The 25,455-nt window shown below is 37.9% G+C and overlaps 1 protein-coding gene across 2 annotated transcripts in view; it reads left to right on the top strand.

The window, feature by feature from the left end:
- LOC104609354 (uncharacterized) overlaps positions 1-25,363 on the top strand; it is a 27,991-nt gene extending 2,628 nt beyond the window's left edge. The window contains exons 2-10 of one of the 2 annotated variants that reach the window (XM_010275645.3): positions 1,657-1,700; positions 11,647-11,776; positions 16,045-16,177; positions 18,842-19,446; positions 22,405-22,744; positions 22,982-23,252; positions 23,411-23,551; positions 23,804-24,244; positions 24,890-25,363. In XM_010275645.3, coding sequence (XP_010273947.1) covers positions 1,657-1,700; positions 11,647-11,776; positions 16,045-16,177; positions 18,842-19,446; positions 22,405-22,744; positions 22,982-23,252; positions 23,411-23,551; positions 23,804-24,244; positions 24,890-25,231 — 2,447 coding nt within the window. In that variant the 3' untranslated portion in view covers positions 25,232-25,363. The remainder of the gene's footprint in view (positions 1-1,656; positions 1,701-11,646; positions 11,777-16,044; positions 16,178-18,841; positions 19,447-22,404; positions 22,745-22,981; positions 23,253-23,410; positions 23,552-23,803; positions 24,245-24,889) is intronic. The other variant, XM_010275646.3, reaches the window with a different exon arrangement.
- The last annotated feature ends 92 nt before the right edge of the window (positions 25,364-25,455 follow it).

The raw sequence follows: 25,455 nt of genomic DNA, 5'->3' as shown, positions 1-25,455 counted from the left end.
TGAGTTGTTACATCTTTATGTTTATTTTTTTATTTGTGTGTGAAGCCTTCACTGAAGTGATAATGTGATATTATGGGTATTGGAAGGAAAGGTGGGGGTAAGGAAGGAAAAGGAAATTTTGGGTAATCAGAATTGCATGGATGTTGAGATGGTGATAACGTTGTTAGTGGGGGGAAGGGCAAGATGAGGCTGATGAGCAAGGAGGTGTCTAATCTCATGGCTTGAGATGTAGGGGAACCGGTGAAGAATAATTAGGAAGAATATAGGTGGCTTGATGTAGTCAAGAGGTAGCAGGAAATTAAAGAGAGGTGTTAAGAGTGACTGCCTATTTTGGTTGTGTGGACAGTTGTATTCAAGGGCTTCATTTGGGGGATGGTGTGAGTTTTGGTCTCTCCATTGGTTCTTTGTTGATAATTTTCACATTGTTTCTATTTATTAAAAAAAATCAAATTGTTTCTCCATGGGGTGGTCTTGCTGAGATGTTGATATTTGGGGCCTTGGCCTCTTGGGACTGTATTGGACCATTGTCTTTATTGGTACTGCAATTGGTATGAAAATGCGTCTTGGACTGGATTGCCCTTTTAGAGTTGCCACTTCTTTTTGCCTTGTTTTGGTAGACTCCATTTGGAGCCAAGAAGATTGTGGAAACAGTTCGTCCAATGAAAATATGTGAAAAATGGTTTGGATGGGACACGAGGAATAGCAATGCCACTTATAGGTGCACAATGTGGAGAGGAATCGATATATCCTATCAAATGTTCTTAAAAGGAATTAAATACCAAATTGGAAATGGCGTAATAGTTAGGATTTGGAAGGACATATGGCGTGGTAACTGCTCACTAATGGTGAAGTTCCTTTATTTTTGGAGGCCCATGTTGAGGATGCTATGGTGGCTGATTGGTCTTAGGTTCATATTATGAAGTCCACAGTTTAGAAGAAACATGAATGATTGGGAAGTTGAATCTTTATCTGTGATGCTTCACACAATTTAGAGGGTATTATACCAATCAATTGAGAACTGAGGAAGATAGAACGGTGTGAACGTGGGACAGATCAAGGACCTTTACTGTGCACTCCTTCAAAAAGATGAACAATGAAGTAGAAGTAGATGGTTCATTCCCCAGCTCAAAATTTGGTGTCCAGGAATGCCATCTAGGATATCATTTTTCACATTGGTTGGAGAAATGCCTAATGGATAATCATAGCAGTAGGAGAATGGTGCTAAACATAGGCAAGGTTCAAAGTATCGATACGCCTCTGTGTATCGGCAGAGGCGTATCGGTGCTTAGATACAAGCGGAAATGACTTTTTTTTTAGTTTTTTTTTTAAATTTGGTTTTTGGAAAGATATTTTAACATATTTTTTATTAAAAAAGAGTGGGGTCCCGAAACGCCTGTATTTAAAAAAGAGCGGGGTCCCGAAACACCTGTAAACAGGCGTTTCAGACCCCAAAAGATACGATAGGATACGCCTGATACGTGGCGTATCATATCAATTCTTTGAACTTTGAACATAGGCTACCAACATGATTTTTCTAGCTGAAGTTATATACCTGAATAGGTGAACTTGCCTGTGCTAATTTGTTTATGATATATTGTCTCTTTCTTTTTCTTTATGTTTACATAATTGTCTCTTACACTTTGTTGTGTTTTTTAGATCCATTTCATGAGGTGAAGAGAAGAAGGGACAAAAGGAAAGAGGTATGGCATATATAAATTGCTGAAGCACCATTGAACACATGTTTAACCCTTATCATATCGATCAAACTTCTAATTATCATTTATGTGTATTTGCATGATAGATGCTCATGGAAGTGACTGCTATCTATCTTTTTATTTAGGATTTTTGACTCTGACACCCCTTGATCTTTGTGAAAAGGCCACTTTTGACTCTAAAGATTCTAAAAGACCATTTTCATCCTCAAACTATGGTGAAAAGGCCACATTAAATTCAAAAGTGACGATTTCTCTAATGTCGTTGATGGGTTCCGTTAGATAAATAATAAAATGATAAGGTTTGTTGATGTGGCACTGCTCAATTTAAACAAAAATAATATGGCTCTTTTGACCTAGAATATATTACAGAAAATATGGAAAAAACACAAAAAAGAATAAAATCACTATTCACAGTTCACCTCTTCTCTTGACTGAGAACAAGAGCAACAATGGAGCCATCTCTCTCTCTCTCTCTTCTTCTTCTTCTTCTTCTTCTTTCTTTGCTCTCTTCTCTATCATAACCATTGACTGAACTAGTAGTTGCCCTACCTTCTCTCATGTTAAGCCAATCCATGTATGGCCATCTTGTTGGCAAATATTCTTGTCCCCTTGATGCCCAACGTAATAAGCATGAGGTAGACCTTTTCTAAAAGGATGAACCTAGTTACTGAGATTGCATTAATGGCATTGACATGGGAACCACCCCTACTTCCACAGTGGTGGTGACCCTACAGAGTTGGCAAAGGGTTCAATATTAGCCGTAGCAACCCCAGAGGTGGTGGTGCTGGGCTTGCATCACCTCTGTTTGTAGTCCCCTGCTATGACAAGGTAGGCGAGTTGGAAGAGCGTGCATTCTGTAGGGAGACTCGCACACATTTGATCATCATTGCTGTCTTGTCCATCGTCTTGGCATTGTCATTGTCGCTTTTGTGGTTGGCACTTGACACCACGACACATAAGAATGAGAACAATGATGGGGACAACTCTATCCCTTCAACGACCTTCATGGATGACTCCATCAAAACTGTTTGCAACGTCACTCTACCCCAAATCCTATGTATCCAACAGCTCTTCCCTTGAACACCAATAGGAAATGACAAACCTGGAAGAGATGTTCAACTTGTCTCTGCTAGTGGCCTTCAACAAGCTCTCCAATCTCTCTTTGCTGCCCTGGAAGTTCATCGCCAAGATAAACAGTGATCCAACTCTGGTGGTGGCACTATGGGATTGCCAGATCTGATTCGAAGAAGCTATTGATTAGCTCAACTCGTCCATCTCCTTGATGGAGGTAGGGCAAGGGGGGCTGAGGCACGTCCACCTCATGACAACTGAATTAAGAACTTAAAAAAGAAAAAAAAAACTATTTTACTCTTACAATTCTCCATAGAAGATCTGGCATTAAATCTTGGAGTCTATGTTTGAGAGCTGAGTCTAAATTTCAGACTGCCTCACTTCACGTGCATTGTGGACCAGGCTAAAGTGAGGATTTTGGTCATCCTGATCAATAGGGACTACCATGGTTCTTGCCATGATATGCTTATACTCTTATATTATCAAAAGCAAGTCTCCTTCGCTACCCTCTCTAAATTTATTAGCGTCGCTTTCATCTTTCTATGACACCAAATCAAGAGATTTAGTGCACTCAAAGGTAAAACTTACTTGGCAACTTGGTTTATAATAAAAAAGGAAATCTCAGTTTCATATCTGGTTCAAAATGGATGGTACGTCTGTTGATTGTGACCAAAGGTAAAAGAAGTTTTCTCATCGAACAGGAAATCTCTACATCATTATAAAACAGGGTATAGTGGAGGTCTATATTGCTGAAGATCCAAAACAAGGTTCCGTTCTAGGATTTGTGGTGATGAAAAGCTACCACAAGCTCTAGCATCAAATGTGGGATGTTGGTTTCATAACGACAGCAATTAATTCTGCTATAAGGTTTAGTTGTTTTTTATCCAAAAAAGGGCTTGGTTGGAAATGACTGTGCAGAAGACAATGAATTATATTCTAGGGTTTTGGTTAATCTCCATTCAAAACTACTAAACCAATCAATTTCTCCTATGTGCAAACCTGTTTGCACGATGAATTTCTGGGGCAGCTCAGAATGTGGGTCAACCTGTTTCTCCAAGCTTCAGGACGTGGCTCAACTCTGCCATCACATATGAGCAAACCTGTTTAGACAGCTTGGAGATGTTGATAGTTGCAATACGATGCATAGCTGTCACTGCCATCTTCCCCTACTGTGGGGATAGTTGTTCAACTATGGTGGTATTGTGGTTTAGTTGCAACGAGCAATGGTTACGGTGGAGTAGAGAGTGGGTGAAGAAGAAGAGAGAGAGAGAGATGTGGGAATTTTATGTGAAACCCACCTGTTATTTTTCCCCTTGAAATTATTCAAGTTGAAACAACCAGACTATTTTTGTTTTGTTAATAATTTATTATCTTATTAGTAATTTAGTATTAATTAAGTATTAAGTAAAATTACTTTTTTTGTTTTTGTTTTTGGTCACATTTGAATGGGTGAGAATTTTAAGTGGGACCCACTTGTAATTTCCTAGGTATATTTGACTTGAGCAGTGCCACATTAGTAGGCCTTATTATTTTATTGTTTATCTAACAATGCTGTCAAAGAGATACCTTTAGCCCAAAAGTCATTCACTTGGTCCAATCTCCAATCAAGTCCTATCTGCTCTAAGCTGGATAGGTTTCTTTTTTCATTGGATTGGGAAGACCATTGGGGCCACCTTGCCTCTAGGTCTCTTCCTAGACTGACCTTGGATCATTGGCCAATTGTGATTTGCAAAGAGGAGAGGAGAGGAGCGCCTGTCCCTTTTAGGTTTGAGAATATATGGTTGCTCCATCCTGGTTTTACTTTGAGAGTTAAGAAATGGTGGAGTGAGTGTAACCCAGTTGTGGATTGGGAAGGCATGAGATTTCATAAGAAGCTCCAATTTCTGAAAGCCAAGCTCAAGGAGTGGAATAAGTTGGAATTCAGGAGATTAGAAGAAAGGAAGAATACATTGATGGATTAAATTGAGTTCCTTGACTCGAAAGAAGAAAGGGGAGAATTTGGAGAAGCAGATAAGGATCAAAGAAGGGACTTGGGATGGCAGTTAGAGGATTGTCTACAAAAGGAGGAAATAAATTGGAGGCAAAAATCTCGATGCAAATGGCTGTAAGAGGGAGATAGAAATACCAGATTTTTCATTCTGTGGCAAATGGAAGGGGAAGGAAAAGCATGATCTCAGGATTGGAAGTGGATGGCGGTGTTTTAACACAACAAGATGAAATAGCAGGGGCTTTTGTTGAACACTTTAAGTCCATATTAAGAAGGCCACTCAAGAGGGGGAAGTGGCTAGAAGGTTTGGATTGGCCAAATGTAGGGGAGGTTAATAGGCAGAGGTTGGAAAGAAGGTTTGAGATGGATGAGATTAAGGAGGCTGTGTTTTCTATGGACATAACAAAAGCTCCAGGCCCGGATGGTTTTACAATGGCCTTCTATCAAGCTTGTTGGGATATCGTGAAGGTGACCTCCTGCTAGTGTTCGAGGAATTCTATAGAAGAGGGGTGATCAACCCGGGTCTGAATTCCACTTTTCTAGCATTCCCAAAGAAGAAAGATGCTTCCCACCCCAAGGACTTTAGGCCAATCAGTCTGATAAACAACTTGTATAAGATCATTGCAAAGGTTTTGTCTCTGAGGTTGAAGGAAGTTTTGCCAACAATAATCTCTCCAAATCAAGGAGCTTTTGTGAGTGGGAGACAGATTACTGATCAAATCTTGATTGCCAATGAGAGCATGGAGAACTTTAGGAAGAACAGGAAGAAGGGAGTGGTCTGTAAGTTGGATTTGGAAAAGGCTTATGACTTGGTGGAGTGGTCTTTCTTATTGAAAGTTATGTCCAATTTTGGGTTCTGGACTAGATGGTGTAAATGGATTTTGGGGTGTGTTCAGAATTGTCATTATTCTGTGCTAGTGAATGGAACAGTGGTGGGTTTTTCCCCTGTTGTTAGGGGAATAAGACAGGGTGACCCCCTTTCTCCTTTCCTGTTCACTATGGTGGCTGATGTTCTGGGGAGGTTGATTCATAGAGCAGATTCTAGGGGACTTGTTAGAGGTTGGAGAATTGGGAGGGAGGATATTCCCCTTACCCACTTATAGTTTGCAGATGATACGATTTTGTTTGTGAAGGTGGGAACTTGAGTTATATCAGGAATTTGAAGTTGGCAAGTCTCAGGTTGGCCATTGAATTACCTAGGGATGCCTTTGGGTGATAACCCAAAGAAGGAGAGTTTTTGGAACCCGGTGGTGGAAAGATTCAAAAAGAGACTTGCCTCTTGGAAGAAGAATTATCTTTCCCTTGGCGGGAGGATTACACTGATTAAGGCTACTCTAGCTAATTTGCCCATTTACTTCTTCTCAGTGTTCAAAATTCTTGCTAAGGTTTCTAATAGATTGGAGAAGATGATGAGAGATTTCCTATGGGAGCTGGGAGAGGATAAAAGGGACCATAGGGTGAGTTGGGAGGTGGTGACAATAAGTAAAAACCTTGGTGGATTGGGGCTTGGGAACATCATGAAAAGGAATATGGCTCTTTTGGGGAAATGGTTATGGAGACTCCCAATAGAAAATGAGAGACTATGGGCTAGAATAGTGGTAAGCATACATGGGATGAAGCAAAATGGATGGGATGCTGGATCCGAGTTGGGACCACAAGTACATCACCTTGGAAAGCCATTCACGATTTGCTTCCTCTTTTCACTCCTCTCATCTGGTATGATCTGAACTCAGGTAATTCCATAAAATTCTGGGAACAAACTTGGGTGGGGAATGCCCCTCTTAAGGATTTATTTCCTTTTGTGTATGCCCTCTCTATACTAAAAAATCAGCCAATTTCTTCCTTTATTACCCCTTCACCTTCATCTTTTGGGTTTGGTTGGAACTTGGGTTTGAGAAGGGTTGTGAGAGATACAGATTTGGACTATATCTCGAGCCTCCTTGGTATTCTTGATAATGTTTTCCTGGACCCTGCTAAGATGGATTCTAGAATTTGGACCCCCACCCCCACTGTCTCCTTTTCTTGTGCCTCTTTTTTCAAAGCCCTAAGTTAGCCCCCTAGCTCTATTGGCCCTCTCTTCCCGGTTAAGGAGGTTTGGTGCAGACCAATTCCCCTTAGAGTTGGTAGTTTTTGTTGGGAAGCTTTTCTGGAAAGTATCAACACTGGTGATATGCTCCAAAAGAAAAGACCTAAGACATGTTTATCCCCTTTTTGGTGTGTTCTTTGTAAAGCGGAAGGGGAGACTGGTTTCCACCTATTGGTGACTTGCCAGTTTGCTAAGTCCATTTGGGGGGGTGGGCACTATCCCTTTACGGGTGTAGTTGGAGTGCTTCAAATTTGCAAAGCCTTTTTTCCCCTTCTTTCTTCAGGTGCCGAAGGAAAAGGGGAAGGACCATGTGGAGATTTTTGAGGGCTGCAGTTTGTTGGGCCTTGTGGGAGGAAAGGAATTCTAGAATATTTTCTGAAGTAGAAAAAAGCAATGAAGAACTAAGAGAATTGATCCATATAAGGGTAGTACAGTGGCTGAAATCATTAGAGCTGTTTGTAGACTTCACAATGGATGATTTGTTGAGGAAGTGGAGTGAGATTGCTAACTGCACCCAGACCAAAGCAATCTTAGGTGTGTCTTGGACTCCCCCACCGGCTGGCTTCTTAAAACTAAACTTTGATGGGAGTAGTCGGGGGAATCCTGGACAATCGGGGATTGGAGGTGTGTTTAGGGATGAGAATGGGCTTGTCTCTGCCATGTTCTCTGGCCCAATTGGGGTGGGTGGCTCTCTCAGGGCTGAAATCTTTGCAGTTATGGAAGGAGTTCAAAGAGCCAAGGAACTGAATATAAGAAAACTCACCATTGAAGGGGATTCAGAGGTGGTGGTAGGGTGGCTAAGTAAAGAAAACAAGAGCTTATGGATGTACAGTAAAGAGAGGAGGAAGTTTAGGTGGCTGGTTCAAGAGATGGAAGTTAAGATTGCTGGGAGAAAAGATCAGCTAACTCTTTTGCAGATGGGTTAGCTAAGCAAGGAGTCGATAGGGAGACACTGTTTTGGGCACAAGTGTAACATTTTTCCTTTTTGTTCTTGGGAGTGTTTAGCTCCATTTGGAAGATAAGAAAGTTTATCTTCCTCTCTGTAATTACTTTTGTGATTAAGTAATGAATTGTTGTTTTGATAAAAAAAGAATCTAACAGTACTGTCAATGGCGATAGAGTTGTCACTTTTGGGTTTACTGTGGCCCTTTCACCATAGTTTAAGGGTGAAACTGGCTCTTTTGAATTTTTAGGGTCAAATGTGACATTTATGCATAGTTCAAGGGTTGTCAGAGCCAAAAACCCTTTTAGGGTCTAAGTAGTAGAGGGAATTAAATGTGGAGGCTCAACCCTGTAGCCTATGTATATTCTGGAAGGAGAGAAATAGAAGCGTTTTTGAAATTAAAACTTTGCAAGATGATGAATTTTTAAGGACTGTTGCTACAACATTTTTTTGCTGGACATCTGGTCGTTTTTCTGCTTAGCATATTTCTTTTCAGCAGTTGTTTTCTGCTTACTTGTATCGTTATTAGCTGCTGAGATGGTTTCAGTTATAGTCTTTTAGTCTCCAGTTTTATAGTTTCTTCTGATGACTAGGAGCTGGGAAAAACCTTCGTCATTATAGTTGCTACAGTGTTGTGTGCCTTCTAGGAATATATGACATCGGTACTCTCGGTGCCAACGTGTGCCTTGGTAAAGTCTAGGGGGAGTTGAATCCCAGACGTGGTCAGTCTTAACTATCAATGGCCAATGTGTGTTTCTGCATGTGTGTTTGTGTCTGTGGATTCATTGTGGCCGAATTTGTTTCCTGTGGTTTGTTGGCAACATTTATTGTAAATTTATTCACAGAATTTCTAAGAATTACAATGGAGGCACTGCTATGAAGTATGAAATACTTAGACCTGGCAAAAGCTTATAAATGCAGATGACTGCATGAGTATGTGTGCACTCATTTGGGGGAGAACATTTCGGAAATTTTGATCAGTTTTACTTATTTTTTTGATAGGAAACGGTAATTTTCATTAAATAATTGAAAAGATTACAGGCTTACCACCCACAAAACGGTAACTTTCATCAGTTTTACTTATTTTGGCAGTTCAGTTTTGTGTTGCACTTGAAAGATTTGGGGATATTTTGCCTGGTATGAAATGAAATTTCTTTTCATAAAAGTCCTTTACCTTTCTAAAAAAAGTCTACTTGAAAAATGAACCAATAGTGTTTCATTCTATGTGTTATTTGAGGTTGCCAATTTTGTTAATTCCCTTTTGAACTTTTGTATGGCCAATCTTCTATAAAATTGCCATTATCATGTGGGTTCCTTCCCTTCATTTCATTTGGGATCTGGTTTGGTGGGTTATGTATGCATGTGGATATTAACTATGTTGCATTAGCTATTTTTATATCAAATCTGCTTCTTTCTCTTTCCAAATAATTCATATTTAGGATTTCAATCAAGCAATTGTTGTGATTTAAAAGGCGTGTCTTGTGCCTCAGCCCAGGTGTGCGCCTTTTGAAAATTTGACACTTTTTTGCTTTTTTTGAGTCTAGCGGCTGGGCCACGGGAACCGCCCCCTGACCCCCATGCCATGCCCCTTGAGGCAAGCCCCCTATTTGGTAATGTTGTTCATTCATTCATCCTAATAAAATATCTACTTAAAAAGCAGTTAAAAATATAAAATCATTATTTTTTTTTTGTTTGTGTGAGAACTAAGAATTTAAGACCCTAACATGGATTTGTTTGGGCTTGCCTTGGGGGTGTGGCACAAAGGCGACTCGTAGAATCAGGAATGTAATATGTTTTACATCACATTAGCAATTTGAAGTAATGAAATTGAGAAAAAAAAAGAGATTGTGGGTTTTACTTTTCATGCTTGAAAATGTTTTATATGTTTGATTTTATTTTTAAATTCTCTTTTGAATATGCTTTACACTTATGTTTATTATGTATTTTAATTTTAGGTAGTAGGTTTTTTAAAACATTTATTTTAAAATTTAAGTTTATTTTTTATTAATATTATGTTTTATATTTTTTTGCATTTTTTTTGACATTTTTGATTTTTTAGCTTTTATTTATTTATTTTTATTTTTGCGCCTTGCTTAAAAAAGCGTGCGCCTTGCGCCTCAGGCGCAATCTGACCCCTACGCCTTGCACTTTTAAAACACTTTATGGATGTTAGATATAAATACATAAGCATGTTTTGTTTGTATATTAAGGGGTCAAATTGGGCAATCTGTACATTGTTGTGAAGGGCAAGGCAATCAGCTTTTCTTAAATATCTTTGGTACGATATAATATCAAAGAACTTTGATGACTTAATGTTTTTATTAAAAGCATTTAGGTTTCACTCTAACAAGGACTGATAGCATAGTTTTCAAGGCGCCAAGGCGAGGCTAGGCGACTGGGGGGCGCCTTGTCGCCTAGTTGCCTAGGCAATGGATTTTTTTTTATGTTAAAAACATAGATCCTAGGGTAGTTCCCTAGATACCATAATCATATTTTTTTTAATAATTATTCATAATTTTCATAAGAAAAGTATAAATTTCATATTAAAGTATAGAAAATCAACATATTCATGAGAAGAAAAGCAAGAAGGAAAATAAAATTCAAAAAATATAGGGGCTGAACCCTTATTTTTGTTATAGGAAAAGAAGAAAATAAAAAGTATTGGTAGTAGTAGTAGTAGTAGAAGAAGAAGAAGAAGAAGTAGAATATATGGAAGAGGAAAATGTGCTGATTAGATAAAATTTTAAGTTCTTCCTTACTTATTGGTTCAGGTTTTTAAGTCTTTGAGGGTTCAATACAGCATTTAGCAATGTTTGTGTTAATCAAACCCTAATAAATAAGAAAATAATAAAAAGAAATTAGTATATAAACACACAAAATGATTATTTTAGTTTAATGATGTCTATTTTATAATTTTAATCTCAAAAAAGAATGAATAAAAAAGTATTTTTTAGTAGGGAATAGAAAACTGCTTGGCGATTAGGTGAGGTGAGCTTCAAAGGGTGCCTTGTCGCCTAGGCGTCGCCTTGACAACTATGACTGATAGATGGTAGATCTTTGGTTAGTCTTGTGGATGTTGACAAGTATTTTGGATGAGTTACTATCATGGCTTGCAATATATCAATGGACATTTTGCCATCACAGAGATTGGGAAATTTTGTGAATATTTTTCTAAGATATTTGAAAAATCTAAAATGTCAATGAAATTTTCTTAAATCCTGTTATTTCTTAATACACCTTTCAGGAATCAGTAGAAGTTTAATTGCACATTTAAGGCTAAACATGTCAAAACCAAGGACCGACTTGCCAACCTGTACTTGTACTCCTTTGTGCCAAAATGTGCAGGTTTTGACATTTTTGTTTTCAACTTAGTTTTAATAGAGATTTTCCATTAGGCTAAAATTGTCAAAACCAAGGGCCAACTCGTCATTGTTGAAGCTTAATGCAGCTTGAAGAAGCCTTACCTTGATTTTTTTTTTATTTATTTAGGAAAGGTACTTCAAATTGTTAGGTCTAGGCTTTTTAAAATGTCATTACTTTGTCTTGGTCCCAGCTTTCTGGGGTCTTGGTAGGGGTAGGCTGGATATGGTCCTAGTGTTGGGCATTTCTTTTACACAAAGCAGTCACTTTCAGACTCACACCCACGTTTTCATGCTTGCCAGCCTGAGATTTTACCATTGCACTGAGTAATGGCACCTTAGGTCTAGGCTTTTTATCTTAATTTGGAAAGTTATTCTAAACCAAAAAACTTGATTTCATTTCTCTCTACACTCATTGTATATTTTGATATTTAAAGGGGCTTTACCCTTTTCATGTGATTTGGTGTATCTACCTGTGACCTCAGAACACAGGTTACAAGGTTTCTACAGAGCCACGGAAACCAATTGAGCGTATAGGGCAAGGCACAAAATCTCACACATTTTCAGATCGTGTTGCTCGAAGAGGAGGAGGCTATTCTCGGAATGCCTTATCTGGTAAGAATAAATCATAACAAGTTCAATACATGTTTTTATAGGTAGTTTGTTTGTGCTTGTTGGTATCTAAGTCAGTCCTTGATTTTTTTTGAATGCTTCATTATTCATAATTTTGAAATTTGATGTTACTAGTGTCAAAAGATCTGTTAGCTATGTTTTCAGGATCAATTGGGGAAGGGGGAGCAATAAGAGATGAACATGGAAATCTGTTACCTATGTTTTCAGGACCAATTGGGGAAGGGGACTCCTTGAGGGATGAGATTTTTGCAGCCATTGAAGGGGTTCGAAGAGCCAAGGAGATGCAAATTAGAAAGCTGATTATTGAAGGAGATTCTGAAGTGGTGGTGAACTGTTTAAAAGAAGATAACTCAAGGATATGGAAGTACAACAGTGAAAAACGAAAATTTAAGTGGCTGGCTAAGGATGTTGAAATTCAGTACAAATGGGTTAAGAGAAGTGCAAACTCACTGGCAGATGGTTTAGCCAGGCAAGGGGTTAATAGAAACTCTTTGTTTTGGGCTTTATTGTAATTGTATTTGCTGCTCATAGACTGTTTTAGGGAGCTAAGATTGTTTAGCCCCCTTGCTTTGTAATTCTTCTTAATTTTAATGAATACATTTCACAGTTATTGATAAAAAAAATGTTACTAGTGTCAAATGATCTCCACCATTTTGTTAATACATTGGAACCTCATGAGTAGACTTTAGATGGTCAGTTTTTAAGATAGAATTTTTATACAATGAACTTAATGACTGTATAAAAATCAAAAGGGGAGGATTTTTTTTTTTTGTTGTTTTTTGGTAGTTCTTATTTGATCTTTAATAAAATACTTCTTTTTTTTTGATGGGAAATGGGTAGCTTTCATTACAAATATCACCACCCAAAGGATGGTGGGAGAAGCCAAAAGAATATTAGACTTAAACAAGCTCAAAATGAAGCCTTCCTATTAACTCCTTGCTTTAGCTAAGGCGTCATGACAGGGGGGTCTTTGTCGCAAAATAAAGTACAGGGGGGTCTTTGTCACAGACCCCATAGTACAGGGGGGTCTTTGTAATTTACCCTTTTTTGTAGTTTTTTGGTAATTCTTATTTGATCTTTAATAAAATGCTTCTTTTTTTTGATAGGAAATGGGTAGCTTTCATTACAAATATCACCACCCAAAGGATGGTTGGAGATGCCAAAAGAATATTAGACTTACAAACAAGCTCAAAGCGAAGCATCCCTATTAATTCCTTGCTTTAGCTAAGGCGTTATCCATTCCATTTGCAAACCTTCTTACCCATCTAAATTGCATCCCAAACTCCCTTGCTAAGCCCACAATTTCTCTTAGTAGATGTCTGAGTAACCACACTCCGAGGTTTCTAGTTTGCATCCACCCTATTACCAGCTTGGAGTCTCCTTCCACTCCCAAGTGTTGCATTCCCCATTGTTTTGCCACGCTCAGGCTTGTCACCGGTGGATACACTCCAAGGTTTATAAAATGCTTCTTATTACGTATAAAAAAGTTTTTTGTAGTTTTTGATGCATGATGTTATTGGACGTTAATTCTATGGCCAACAATGGCAATGAAGGAATGTGAAAAACCTCTTTTGAATGGGGATTATCTAGTCCCGGCTTCTAGGGGGGTTTGAATGGTTTGTATTTGTCTTATATGAATAATTCTTTTGGTATTTCAAAATATGAATAATTCTTTATGCTGCTGGTAGTTTTCTCTTTCATAATATATCCTTAAAGGAATGGGTGTTGTAGGTTAGGTGGTGGCTAGACAAGGGAGGTGGTCTCTTTGAAGGACAGAAGAAGACCGAGGAGAGGGGATCAATTGAGAGGCTAGGGTAAAAGGAGAGTAATGAGACAATGGAGCGGGGAGATCAGTGATAAGGGTAATCAGCGATTGACTCTGAATGAACTTCATTATGTGAAGGATCTCCATTTATGGGGAAGATCTCGATAAGGGTAATCAGTGATCGAAAATTTGCTGCTTTTTCCCTGTTTTTGAGTTTGGCCGCTGGGCGTGTCACAAAGGCGGCTCGTAGAATTAGGAATGTAATATATCACAATAACTACTTGATGCAATTGAGAAAAAAAAGAGATTGTGAGTTTTATATGCTTGAAAATGTTTTATATGTTTGATTTCATTTTTAAATTCTCATTTGAATATGCTTTACATATTATATTTATGCATTTTAATTTTAGATAATAGTTTTTTAAAACATTTATTTTAAAACTTAAGTTAATATTTTTATTAATATTATGTTTTATATTTTTTGATTTCTTTTTGAATTTTTTTTTATTTTTTTTCAAATTTTTTTAATTTTGCACCTTGCCTCAAAAAGGCGCACGCCTCAGGTGCAAAATGGCCCTTGTGCCTTGCGCTTTTAAAACATTGGTTGAACTATTGGTTCATCACAGAGGAAAGATTGACTGCAGGCTAATTGCAAGCGTCCATGTAGTATTAATCCAATGTTTACTGTGCCCTGAAGGATTGAGTGAGCACTATGCACCTACAGGTGCAAATGCTGGTCAGTGTAAAACAGGTAAGAGTGCAAATGCTGAAGCAAAATGAATTTGCACTTCTGTTCACTTTTGGTAAGAATACGTGTTTGTACTGAAAATATGAATTTGTTTTTTTCATGACATGTTTGCTTCCAAAAAATATGACGGAAAACTTTTGCACTCAGAGTTGGTCAGTGTAAAACAATTAGATTCCAGTCTTTGAATTCATGTTTTCACAACCAAATACGTTTGGTAAGAATATAGGATTTATCAATGGATAACCAAACCGGGTATTCATTTTCATGAACCATATATGTTTTGTCTTTGCACTCTTACCAAACTAAGGTTTAGCAACGTGTTTTTATCACCTTTTTTGTCCTCCCACTTAGAAAGGTTTTTAGGGCCTTGTAATCATTATATATAATTTTATACAAATATTTTGTTATCTTTCCTAAAAAATGAATTATCTTATCTTTTTGAGCAGTAACAGATCCTTTTATTAAAGAAAATTAAGGATAAAGTAGAAAGGAAGTTAGGGGAGAGGTCTCTTACCCACTGCAGCCGAATCTCTGTACCCTAGGTTAACCATTTAAACTTTCTTTTTTGATTAGCAAACTTCCATAGTCGATTCTCCTCCTTTTGCAACCATCCTATAACCAATTTTGAGTCACCTTCAACAATTAGCTTTCTAAAGTTCAACTCCTTAGCCTTCTTTAACCTTTCCATATCTGCCAAGATCTCAGCTCTAATAATGGCATCTCTATTCCTTTCCCTTTTAGAAAAAGTCCTTGAGTTCGTTTCTTCCCAAATTATCCAACAAATGGCTTCCCCTCTTCTTTGGCCACCTAACGAAGGAAGAAGCAAATGAGCTTTGTACATTTGGCGGTGGGGGTCCACCTACAACCAAACAAAGAGAGAACCAATCCCAAATAATTGAAACAAAAGGATAGGAGATTAATAAGTGATAGCAGTTCTCACCATTAGCCTTACAAAGGATACACCAATTAGGGGATAACTTGAATTGGAAGTGACCAAAAAGTAGACACAAGCTAATTTTTAAACAAAGAAAAGGAATACAAACAATGTTTCCCAAAATTTCACACAATTTCTAGAACGTAGGTCATACCTAATAAAAGGTAGGTAGGAAGAATGGCATGAATGGATTTCCATGGAGAAGCTCGTGTAGCCTTAGTCAAGAGTTCCACATCCCATTCTTTAGTTGTTTGCCCATGGATACTTAAAATCATCTTTGCCCACAACTTATCCCTGTCCATTGTCAGTTTCCATAACCATTTCCCCAATAATGCCTTGCTTCTCTTTTGAACATTTCTTATGCCTAAGCCATCATTGTTCTTGCTTCCAGTGGCCACCTTTCAACTGTCTCAATGATCTCTTTTCTCCTTCCCCTGGTTTTCACAAGAAATCTGTCATCAACTTTTCCAAAATTCTACTTACCCCTTATGGGATGTAAAAAATAGATAAGAAGTACATGGGCAAGTTGGTCAATGTAGACTTCATCAACATGATCCTAAATGTAGTTCCAAATAATTCAGAAGTCATTGAGAGACCACACATCCCAAAATGTTGCCCTCATTTTGTCTTTGTCAATTTTATTCATGAAGCATTTGAGTCTGTTGATTGCTGCTTTCACATGAACCAGCTTTTGTAGTGATTGACGGATCTTTCATTATGGATATATCATGGTTTTCTCTTTTATTGATTAACTGTAGGCTTCAGTGGTACGAAACAAAATACTAAAACTTGACTGAATGCAGGAATCAGCAGAGAGTTTCGTATCGTGAGAGACAACAGAATTAGTCAAAATTCAAATAGGGAAGCAAAACCTGCATCACTTCATTGTTCAACTTCTGGTAATGAGCAACCCATTACAAGTGCTTCTGAAATGAGGTACATATTCTCTTTTTTTGGTCTTTTTTTTTTCTTGACTAGAACCAATGTTCAAAATTTTGGTACACCCTGATACACCAGAAGGGGTGTTCGGTACTATGAACCATGCATTTTTTTAGTTTTTTCAAAATTTCAGTTTGGGCCTATTTATATGTGTTTTAATTATTTAAAGGTTTCTTAAAAACACCTTTAAGTAGGTGTATCAGAACCTAAAAGATACAAAATGGGGCATATCATATTGAAATTGTATACCTGCTTAGAACGATTGGTCGCCTTGACCAACCGTTTGGTGGTGTTGTTAACAAAAACTCTACAACAATTGGTCACCTCAATTCTGTAGAAACTTTAATGATTGGAAAATAAATCCTTTGGTGGAGTTGTTACAAAAACTCTACAATTTCAAGATAAACATGAATAGGCTGGACCAAAGGTCATAGGCATGGTAGGGTATAGGGAATTTTTTGGTGGTGTCTTTCTACAACAACTGACATGGCTTTCTGAAGCTAGTATCCCAAGTTCCGGAATTTGGTGTGTGGTTGTTCCCTTTAAAGTTTCTCTTTTATGTGGACTGCATCTCAGATTAGAATTTTGACAAGGGACAACTTATTGAAGAGCAAAATAGTATCAGAAGAGATCAATTCTGTGCTTTCTGGTAGGTGCGTTGAATCAGCGAATCATTTGCTCATGGTTTTTCTTATTGGCTGTGGATAAGAATGTGAGGGCTGTTTGTTGTAAATGAATGTTTCCCAGAATCTTTAGGAGTTCCTGTGGTGCTGGTATTAAACGGTCTTGTGGTCTGTACAAAAAGGGCAAAGTTGCTTTTAATTTAATACCTGCTGCTGCTATTTTCTGGGCAATTTGTGGTGAAAAATTGCAGTGTTTGAAAACAAGGCAAGCTGGAGTAGGTGGTGGTGAAAAGGATAGTAAGAATGCTTCACTCATGGCTGGTTGATCTCAGACTTTTATATGAAGAAACTATAAGTACTTTTTTTTGTTGAATATGGAAATCTTTTTGTAATTTGATAATTTTTGGCTGGGTGACTCTCTAAACTATACTGCTGTCAAGGTGAGGCACTTTTATAATCCTGTTTTTTGATCAACACAATACCTTACCACTTTAAAGAAAGTAGCGAGGGAAATTTGGATTTGTTGCACTAGTTGGGTGGTACGAGTAAAAGGAACTAAAATTTTTGGATGGCCATCTTGATAAGAGGCTATAGAGGTGGGAGAATTGTTGCTATGTTTTCTGGGCCAATAGGGGTGGGAGACTCATTGCGAGCAAAAGTGATGGCTCTGCTTCAAGGTGTAAAGTATGCCAAGCAATTGGGATTACACCAAGTGGAGATAGAAGGAGATTCTAAATTGTTAATGGGCTGTCTGCAATCAGGCAAGTTAGGTGCATGGATGTATCAACAGCCCATACGTGAAATTCTCAATATAACAAGGGAGCTTGATGCAGGCTTCAAGTGGAAAAGAAAAGCAGCTAATGGTCTGGTTGATACCTTAGCCAGACAAGGGACAGTGAGGGAAAGTTCGTTCTGGGCAGTTCTGTAATTTAAATTACTTGGGCCCAACTCCTATCTTAGGGGTTGACAATTGTATCTTAATTTTACAGTAATGAAGTTACCCGTTTCCAATAAAAAAATCTTGATACGAGGCTATATCAAGTATTGAAATTATATGGTAAAGATGTCATCTCTGGCTATTGGTTTTTATTCTGAAAACTAGATTGTCTTTTGTCACTTCGCTTTGTAGTCTGATCTTGCTCAGCTATGTAACAAGTTCACTTCACTTTGCATATGCTTTGCCTAAACAAGGGGCAAACATGCAGCAGATGTTTTGGGCTAAAATGTAATGTTTGTATTTTGAGATTGAGTATTATCTATACACTATACTTCGATTATCTCCTGGGAGTGGGTAGTATACCCACAGCAATGTTACCTTCAGTTTTAATATATAATTAATAAATTCTGCTTTTGTTGATAAAAATGTTCACTCTCAAATAGACTATTTTGTTTACATGCTAGATAGGTAGAACGCAAAAAAAGGGCAGACCAGTGCCCGAGGTTCCCGCCAATGTGGGGGTAGAGCACACATGCTTGTCTATAATGATATCAATACATTGATTATTTTATTTATCATAGCATAACAGGCTTAATTAATTCCGTTGACTGCATTTATTGATGATTTGACTTATAGAATTGAAATCTTCCATTGCCTTGATGTATGCTATTGGATTTATTGCCTATGGTCTTTGAAATTTGCGGTTGAAAGTGACTGTTGCTTATTTGGTAATCGATCTATGTAAGTTTATTACTAATGGTTATTATTTAGTATTTTTAAATTAAAATAAGGAAGTGACAATATGCTTCATATCATTGAATTTATCTTTATAAATTGTAGGTCTTTTCAAAACCACAGCCTCACTGTGGAATCTCTGCTTTAGTTTTCAATATAACATATTTCCTTACCTCGTAAAAACCCACAGCCTCATTTATCAAAAAAAAAAAAATCCACAGCCTCACCGTTTCCTACACACCTGCATGAATGCTAGTGGTAAGGGTGTAACTTGTTGCTTAGCCTTGCCTTGTATTGTACCCAAATTGTTGCAATTCGAATTCACCTCTTTGGTTGTTTGCTTATAGATGTTTTCTTCCTCTGCAGTCTGCCAGGGGTTATGATCGATAAAAAGCATTTGGTTGCCCAACAATCAGATGGGCAGAAGTTACATCAAACTATGTCCACTGATTCTGGTGTCAGACATACTCGAGATGTTAATTCCAGTGGCGCTTATAGAAAGGACTTATTGGATGAGTCACGGATATCAGTGCTGAACTCAAGTTTGCGGGTTCAGGGACTGAGGCCAAATGATTCTCAACAGTATTGCTCAAAATCAGCATCTAGCAATTCTATAGTTGGGGTTTATTCCTCCTCTTCGGACCCTGTTCATGTTCCCTCACCTGACTCTAGATTATCTGCAAATGTTGGAGCTATCAAACGTGAAGTTGGGGTAGTTGGTGTTCGCCGGCAATCTACGGATAATTCTACTAAACATGCATCAGGTTCAAGCAGCTCTTTTTCAAATTCACTTGTGGCGAAGGATGTTTCAGCAGCAGAATCATTTCGACCCTCAACCACTGTCACAAAGAATGATCAACTCAGTCAAATAGCTACACCTGAATCTGTCACGCCTAGCATGGCGGTTGGTAGATCTTTCTTGAACAACCAGTACCATAACAAGTCGCAACAATTTGTGGGGCATCCAAAAGGTAATCTTGCTGCTTATAGATTTATCATGGTATGGGGGTCAAGGTCAAGGAAACAAGTGGTGCTTTGAGTGCTAACCTTAATCTCCCTATCTATTTCACTGCCATTAAATATTCTCTTAAGTTTTAACCAACATGCTATTCATAGCTCTGATACCAGCATGCAATTCTTTGTCAAGTCTTGTCCTTGTATCCAGGTAAACATAGATTCCGAAAGACATTTTTCATTCTTAAACATGGATGAACAGGGCGCCTCTATTAAGGAACCCATAACATTTGGTAATTTTGTATCCTTGTAATCTAAGATTGCTATTTTCTGTTAATTTTTTTTGTTCATCTTTGGGCTATGTCCTCTTTCCTTTATCTCTGAAAGAGTAAGAGGTTGTATCTGTATTGAGTTCTGCCCTTAAGATCTTTTGAATTGCTTCTGATGAAAGGCAAAAATGAGGGTGAACCTTATTCTTGTTGATGAAAATACAATGAAAGAAGAATGAAAAATAATAGTGCCCACTTTCGTCCTAAAGCAATTAAAATTCGTCCTTGTAAGTTTGTTGGAATTGGAATGCTTGTGAACCTTATTGTTGTTTGCTAAAGTGCAATGGAATAACTTCGTTGGAATTTGATGTCTAAAGAAAAAAAAAGCTGTTTCTTGGTTTTGTCATGCCATCTTGATTTGTGGGAAGCATTATATATATATCAGTATTTTAAAAGGCGTGGGAGGCATACACCTGGAGGCGCATCTCCAGGCAAGGCGTGGGAGGCATACACCTGGAGGTGCATCTCCAGGCAAGGCGCTGACACCTCTGAGGTGTACGCCTCATGCTCTTTTTTCATGTGGCATGCTAGAGGCGTACGCCACATGCACATCTTATATAAAAAGACAAATAAAAGAAAAAAAGGAAAGGAAAAGAAAAGAAATGAAAGGGAAAGAAAAGGAAAGGGAAGAGAAGAAAAGATAAGGGGAAAGAAAGTGGTTTGCCCCCTGAACTAAAGAAAGGGAAGGGAAAGAAAAGAAAAGGAAAGAAAAAGAAAGAAAAGCCCTTTCAACTAATGTTATGCATCTTTATTCTTCTTAATATAAAATATTTTTATTAAAAATAAAGAAAAAATGAGATCCCCCCTTCCTCCTCCTAACCCCCCTCCTCTCAAGGAGGTTTACGCCTTCTTGTGTTCAGGAGGCTTATGCCTCTTGCGTTCTGAATTACGTGTCACGCCTCTAGCTAGTGGAACGCCTCGCAGCCTCTGCGTTTTAAAACATATATATATATATATCCAGCAGACCTTAGATCAACGCTTACTCATTTACAATATAATGAATTATAGATTACGAAGTGATTCCCATTCTTGTTCTCCCCATTCCAAGAATTCCTTAACTGGTCCAGCCTTAGTATTGACCAGTCAACAAAATGGTTGAGTGGCATACTGACTACCTCTACTGATTATCAATACCCATGGCACACTCACCTAGGACAACTATGCACTGAATAGTTGTCCTCAAAATTAATTCTTGTTGTAAATGGTTTGGGTCATTCTGATTTCAGTTTTTTTCTAGATAGGGAAATATACCTTCTCATAAAGCTGCTCAATGTGCTAAATCTTTTGATACCTTGATGATATGGTCTGCTCAGCCACCTAGTTGGCTTTACTAAACTCTGATTTTCTTTCGGTTTAGTTTGATTTTCAAAAAGAAAATTGTTTCTTTAAGTTTTATTTATTTGCTCTCTTCTCATTTTATATAGAATTAAATTTTTTTGCTTAATTGTTAAAGAAGATTTGAATTTGATGATTTGTAGTCTTGCTAATTAATATATATATTATAATGATTGAAATTAACATTATATATGCTTTTATTTTCGTACATGCATGTCAGTTGTTTTTGCATTTGCTATGACATATAAAATGCTGTGAATGGTCCAGAATTTTAAAAGTGCAATGCGCAAGGCGAGGCACACACCTTTTGGAAGCAAGGCGCAAAAATGCAGAAAATGCTAAAAAATGCCCAAAAATTGAAACAATGCCAAAAGAAATAAAAATATTAAAAATGTTAAGCACAATATTAATTAAAATTATAAACCTAAGTTATCTATAAAAAAAAATCAAGCATGCCATATAAATCATATTCAAGCATGTGAACTCGTAATCTCTTTATTTTTTTTCCCAATCGCATTACTTCAAATAGCTAATGTGATGTTAAACATTATGCATCCTGATTCTAGAAGCCTCCTTTGTACCAAGCCCCTCGAGGCAAGCCCATATCAGGGTCTTAAATCCTTAATCCCTATAAAAAGGTTTTATAACTTTAAGTGTCTTTTAAATATATCTTTTATTAAGATGAATGAGCAACATTAGAAAATATGTCATTTTCGGAGGCCCAGCCTTTTGTCAAAAGGCGCGTGCCTAGGCTGAAGGCGACCTGGCAACGTCTTTTGAAAGTGCTGCACCTAGGACCTAGACGAGGCACATTTTAGGGTATGCTCTTCGCCTGTGCTCCTAGGTGCGCCTTTTAAATTGATCACTGGGATTCTCACATGTTACACTAACTGGTTGGGGAAGAATAAAAAGAGCTATTGATATATCCTCCAATGATCTAAGTTCAGAAAGGTTTGGCGGTAAAAATGCTGTGAGTATTTACATGTCAAAGCCTTGGATCCTCCTTGGATATTCTGGTTGTGGGTTGATTTAGTTTTGTCCAGAGATCACTGGGCTTCAGGTATAAGAGTTCAGTGCATTATAAGAGTGTTGTTGGGTGCTGTTGTGCATTATAAGAGTGTTGTTGGGTGCTTTTGTGCATTATAAGAGTTCATTGCTAGAATTCAAACTGTTCCCTTACTTTTTTGAACTATTATGTGGTGGTTTATAGAAACTAAGAATGTTAGTTATGTTATATTTATTTATTTTTCATTATTTCTTTCTACTCATACGTGTTCTTTAACATTACCTTCACTATGTTCGTCGATGCAGCTGCACAGTCTAATATGGAATGGAAACCAAAATCAAGTCAAAAGTCTAACACTACAAGTCCTGGTGTAATTGGACCTGTTGCAATTTCCAAACCACCTCCTGTTGATAATTCTTCCAATGTGAAATCAGAAACTGCACATTTACGGGAGAGGCTTTCACAAGTGAACATTTTTGACAACCAGCAAGTAATTATACCACAGCATCTTCGAGTTCCCGAGGCTGAGCGCACACAATTGACCTTTGGCAGCTTTGGAGTGGAGTTTTCTTCTACAGAGAGCTTTGTGACCAAGTCTCAATGTCTGGAGTGTGTGGAAGAATCAAATGAGCAGCCTTCTGCAAGGTGACTGCTATTTCTTGGAGATGTCTTCATATTGCAACTTTGTAGCTTTCTTGAGCTCACCGGAAAATGGGCCATTTTGATGTTAAAATTGTCATAGATGTCAATATCTAGTATTTGACACATCTGTGCTATTTAAATAATAAATAGTATGTAGGATTAGGGATCACTAAAGAAAGCATTTAGTTACAAAACATGTCTTCTGACTTGTTTTGATGACATGAATACTGTAAATGGCAGTGCATCTGTATCAGATCTACCAGCTTCAAGTGAAGATGCTTCTGGTGGCAACCAGGGTGGTTTGTTAGATGAAAAAGTTAGAACTGCTAGATCAGATTCAATGCCATCATCTGAGGCCGCTGAGCTTCAGTTTACTGATAAAGAACAGTCTTCGGGTCCCAGGAATTTGGAAAATTTTGCAGACATTAGATTGGTTCGAAATGATAGCCCATCATTCAGTTCTGCTGAGCCACGACAAGAGCAAGATTCTCCTGGATTGCCAAAATTCTCTGTGAGCTTGGATTCTAGTTCTTTGTTAAATTCGTTGCTTACTTGAAACATCCTGAGTTCTGACCTTTACTACAGAGTGCTGTTCATGTTTAGTACTTTATGATAGGCATTCTGTATTTACTTGGCATATTGCTAAAATGCTTCCTATATTTTTTGTAGGTTACGATCTTTACATTTTCTGATCCTTTTTGTCTGGATTGCAAGCAGGCATATGATTCACAAGTGGGCTATGATGGACCATTTTTCAGACCAGCGGTGGATGAAAATGTACGAGTACAAGGTTTGGTTTCCCCTTCGGAGGTATTTCTTTTAACCTATTCTTTGGCTATTTTTAGGGTTCTACTATGATACCAGAAAAAATTGTAACCAATCAACCTGTATCATAAAAGTGGTAACCAATCAGGTGCTATTTATTAAAATTCACGGGAGGGTTTTGATTTGTCAGAGCTCTTCCAGTACCGTGTCTTTCCGTCAGCATAGATTTTTCCTTATTTTTATATTACCAACATATTCATAATGTTTACTGAATCCAATGCATCTTCTTATCTACAGGCCTTGAATTCACATACAGCAAACAGCATCCCTGCATCCACAACAGCAATGTTGCAACAACCTGTTGCGCAGCTGTATCCCCAAGTTCATCTCTCCCATTACCCAAATTTTATGCCATATCGTCAGTTCCTCTCCCCTGTATATGTCCCACCAATGGCTGTGCCTGGGTATTCTAGTAACCCTTCCTATCCACACCCATCAAATGGCAGCAGCTATGTGTTAATGCCTGGAGGGAGCTCACATATCACTGTTGGGGGTCTCAAATATGGCAACCAACAATATAAGCCAATGCCGGCAGGCAGTCCTACAGGGTTTGGAAACTATACCAGTTTAACTGGATACACTATAAATGCTCCAGGAGTAATAGGGGGCACAACTACACTTGAGGATTCTAATAGGATCAAATACAAGGATGGCAATCTTTATGTTCCAAACCCTCAGGTATTGTACTTCAAAATATACCTTGTCATTGATTTTGATGTTTTGGACTTACGGATTCATTTTGGTAAAACCAATCATCTGATACATAAGGGTCATTATTTTGTGCAATTTTTAAAGTTTCGTGGCAATTTTGTAATTTGAACTTCTGTATTAATAAGAGTTTAGTTTATGGAAGAAATTTAATGGGATAAATCATTGACCAGGTAGAAAATTTCATTTTGGACCAGGCTGAAACCTATTTCCTAAACAAAATATAATACCCGACTACAATGAGCAAGATATAGCTATTCCCTGTGCATTTCGCTTTATGACAGTAATCTGATCTCCTCAGTTGTTGACTTTAAAACCCTGTAATGCTCATGGCCTCATGCTGAGTGCTCCCTAAATGCATGCTGGTCAAGCTTCTCTTTTCTCCATGCCTCTGGTCCTGAAATAGTTGTTCATTCTTAAATTTGTAACTGGATTTCGTAAAATATGTGCTATACAATCTATGGGTTCTGGTGGGGTGTGTTGTTAATTAGATTTGCTGATTGATACATTACAATAGTGTCCTATCGCAGACTTAAGTGTGGTTGCTATTTATGTTGCTTCTGTTGGTTTAATGGTCTTCAAAAGCGTTTTTTTTTTCTTGTTGCAAAATGACAGGGGGAAACATCAGAAATTTGGCTTCAGGCGCCAAGAGAGGTTCCTGGATTGCAATCATCTCCATATTACAACATACCAGGACAAGCACCACACGCAGCATACTTGCCATCTCACACAGGTCATGCTTCATTCAATACTGCTCCGTCTGTATCACAATCAACACACATGCAATTCCCTGGTATGTATCATCCCCCTCCGCAGCCAGCTGCTATTGCCAATCCTCACCACATTGTCCATGGAATGGGGGGTAATGTTGGCGTGGCTGCAGCTTCTCCTGGGGCTCAGGTTGGAGCATACCAGCAACCTCAACTAGGTCATCTCAACTGGACAACAAATTTCTGAGAAAGAAAAGTCAATTCAATCCCCTGCTAATTTGGGATTGTTGTTAGTTATAGAAGGTTCTGTTTCTCTTTGTTAAATGAAAAAGAATTCATAATCTTTTTCTATTAATGCATATTGTGTTTTAGCATTTAATTGGCATTATCCAATGGCATATAATATCCGCCAGTTATCTGGACTAGGATGTTATCTGGTTGGGTCTGCAACTTGTTCTGAGTTAGTGGCCC

Source organism: Nelumbo nucifera, chromosome 6 (assembly GCF_055504915.1).
Source record: "Nelumbo nucifera cultivar China Antique chromosome 6, China Antique-T2T, whole genome shotgun sequence".
NCBI lineage: Eukaryota > Viridiplantae > Streptophyta > Magnoliopsida > Proteales > Nelumbonaceae > Nelumbo > Nelumbo nucifera.
The sequence above is the reverse complement of the archived record's forward strand: the minus strand, read 5'-3'. Positions and strand labels throughout refer to the sequence as shown.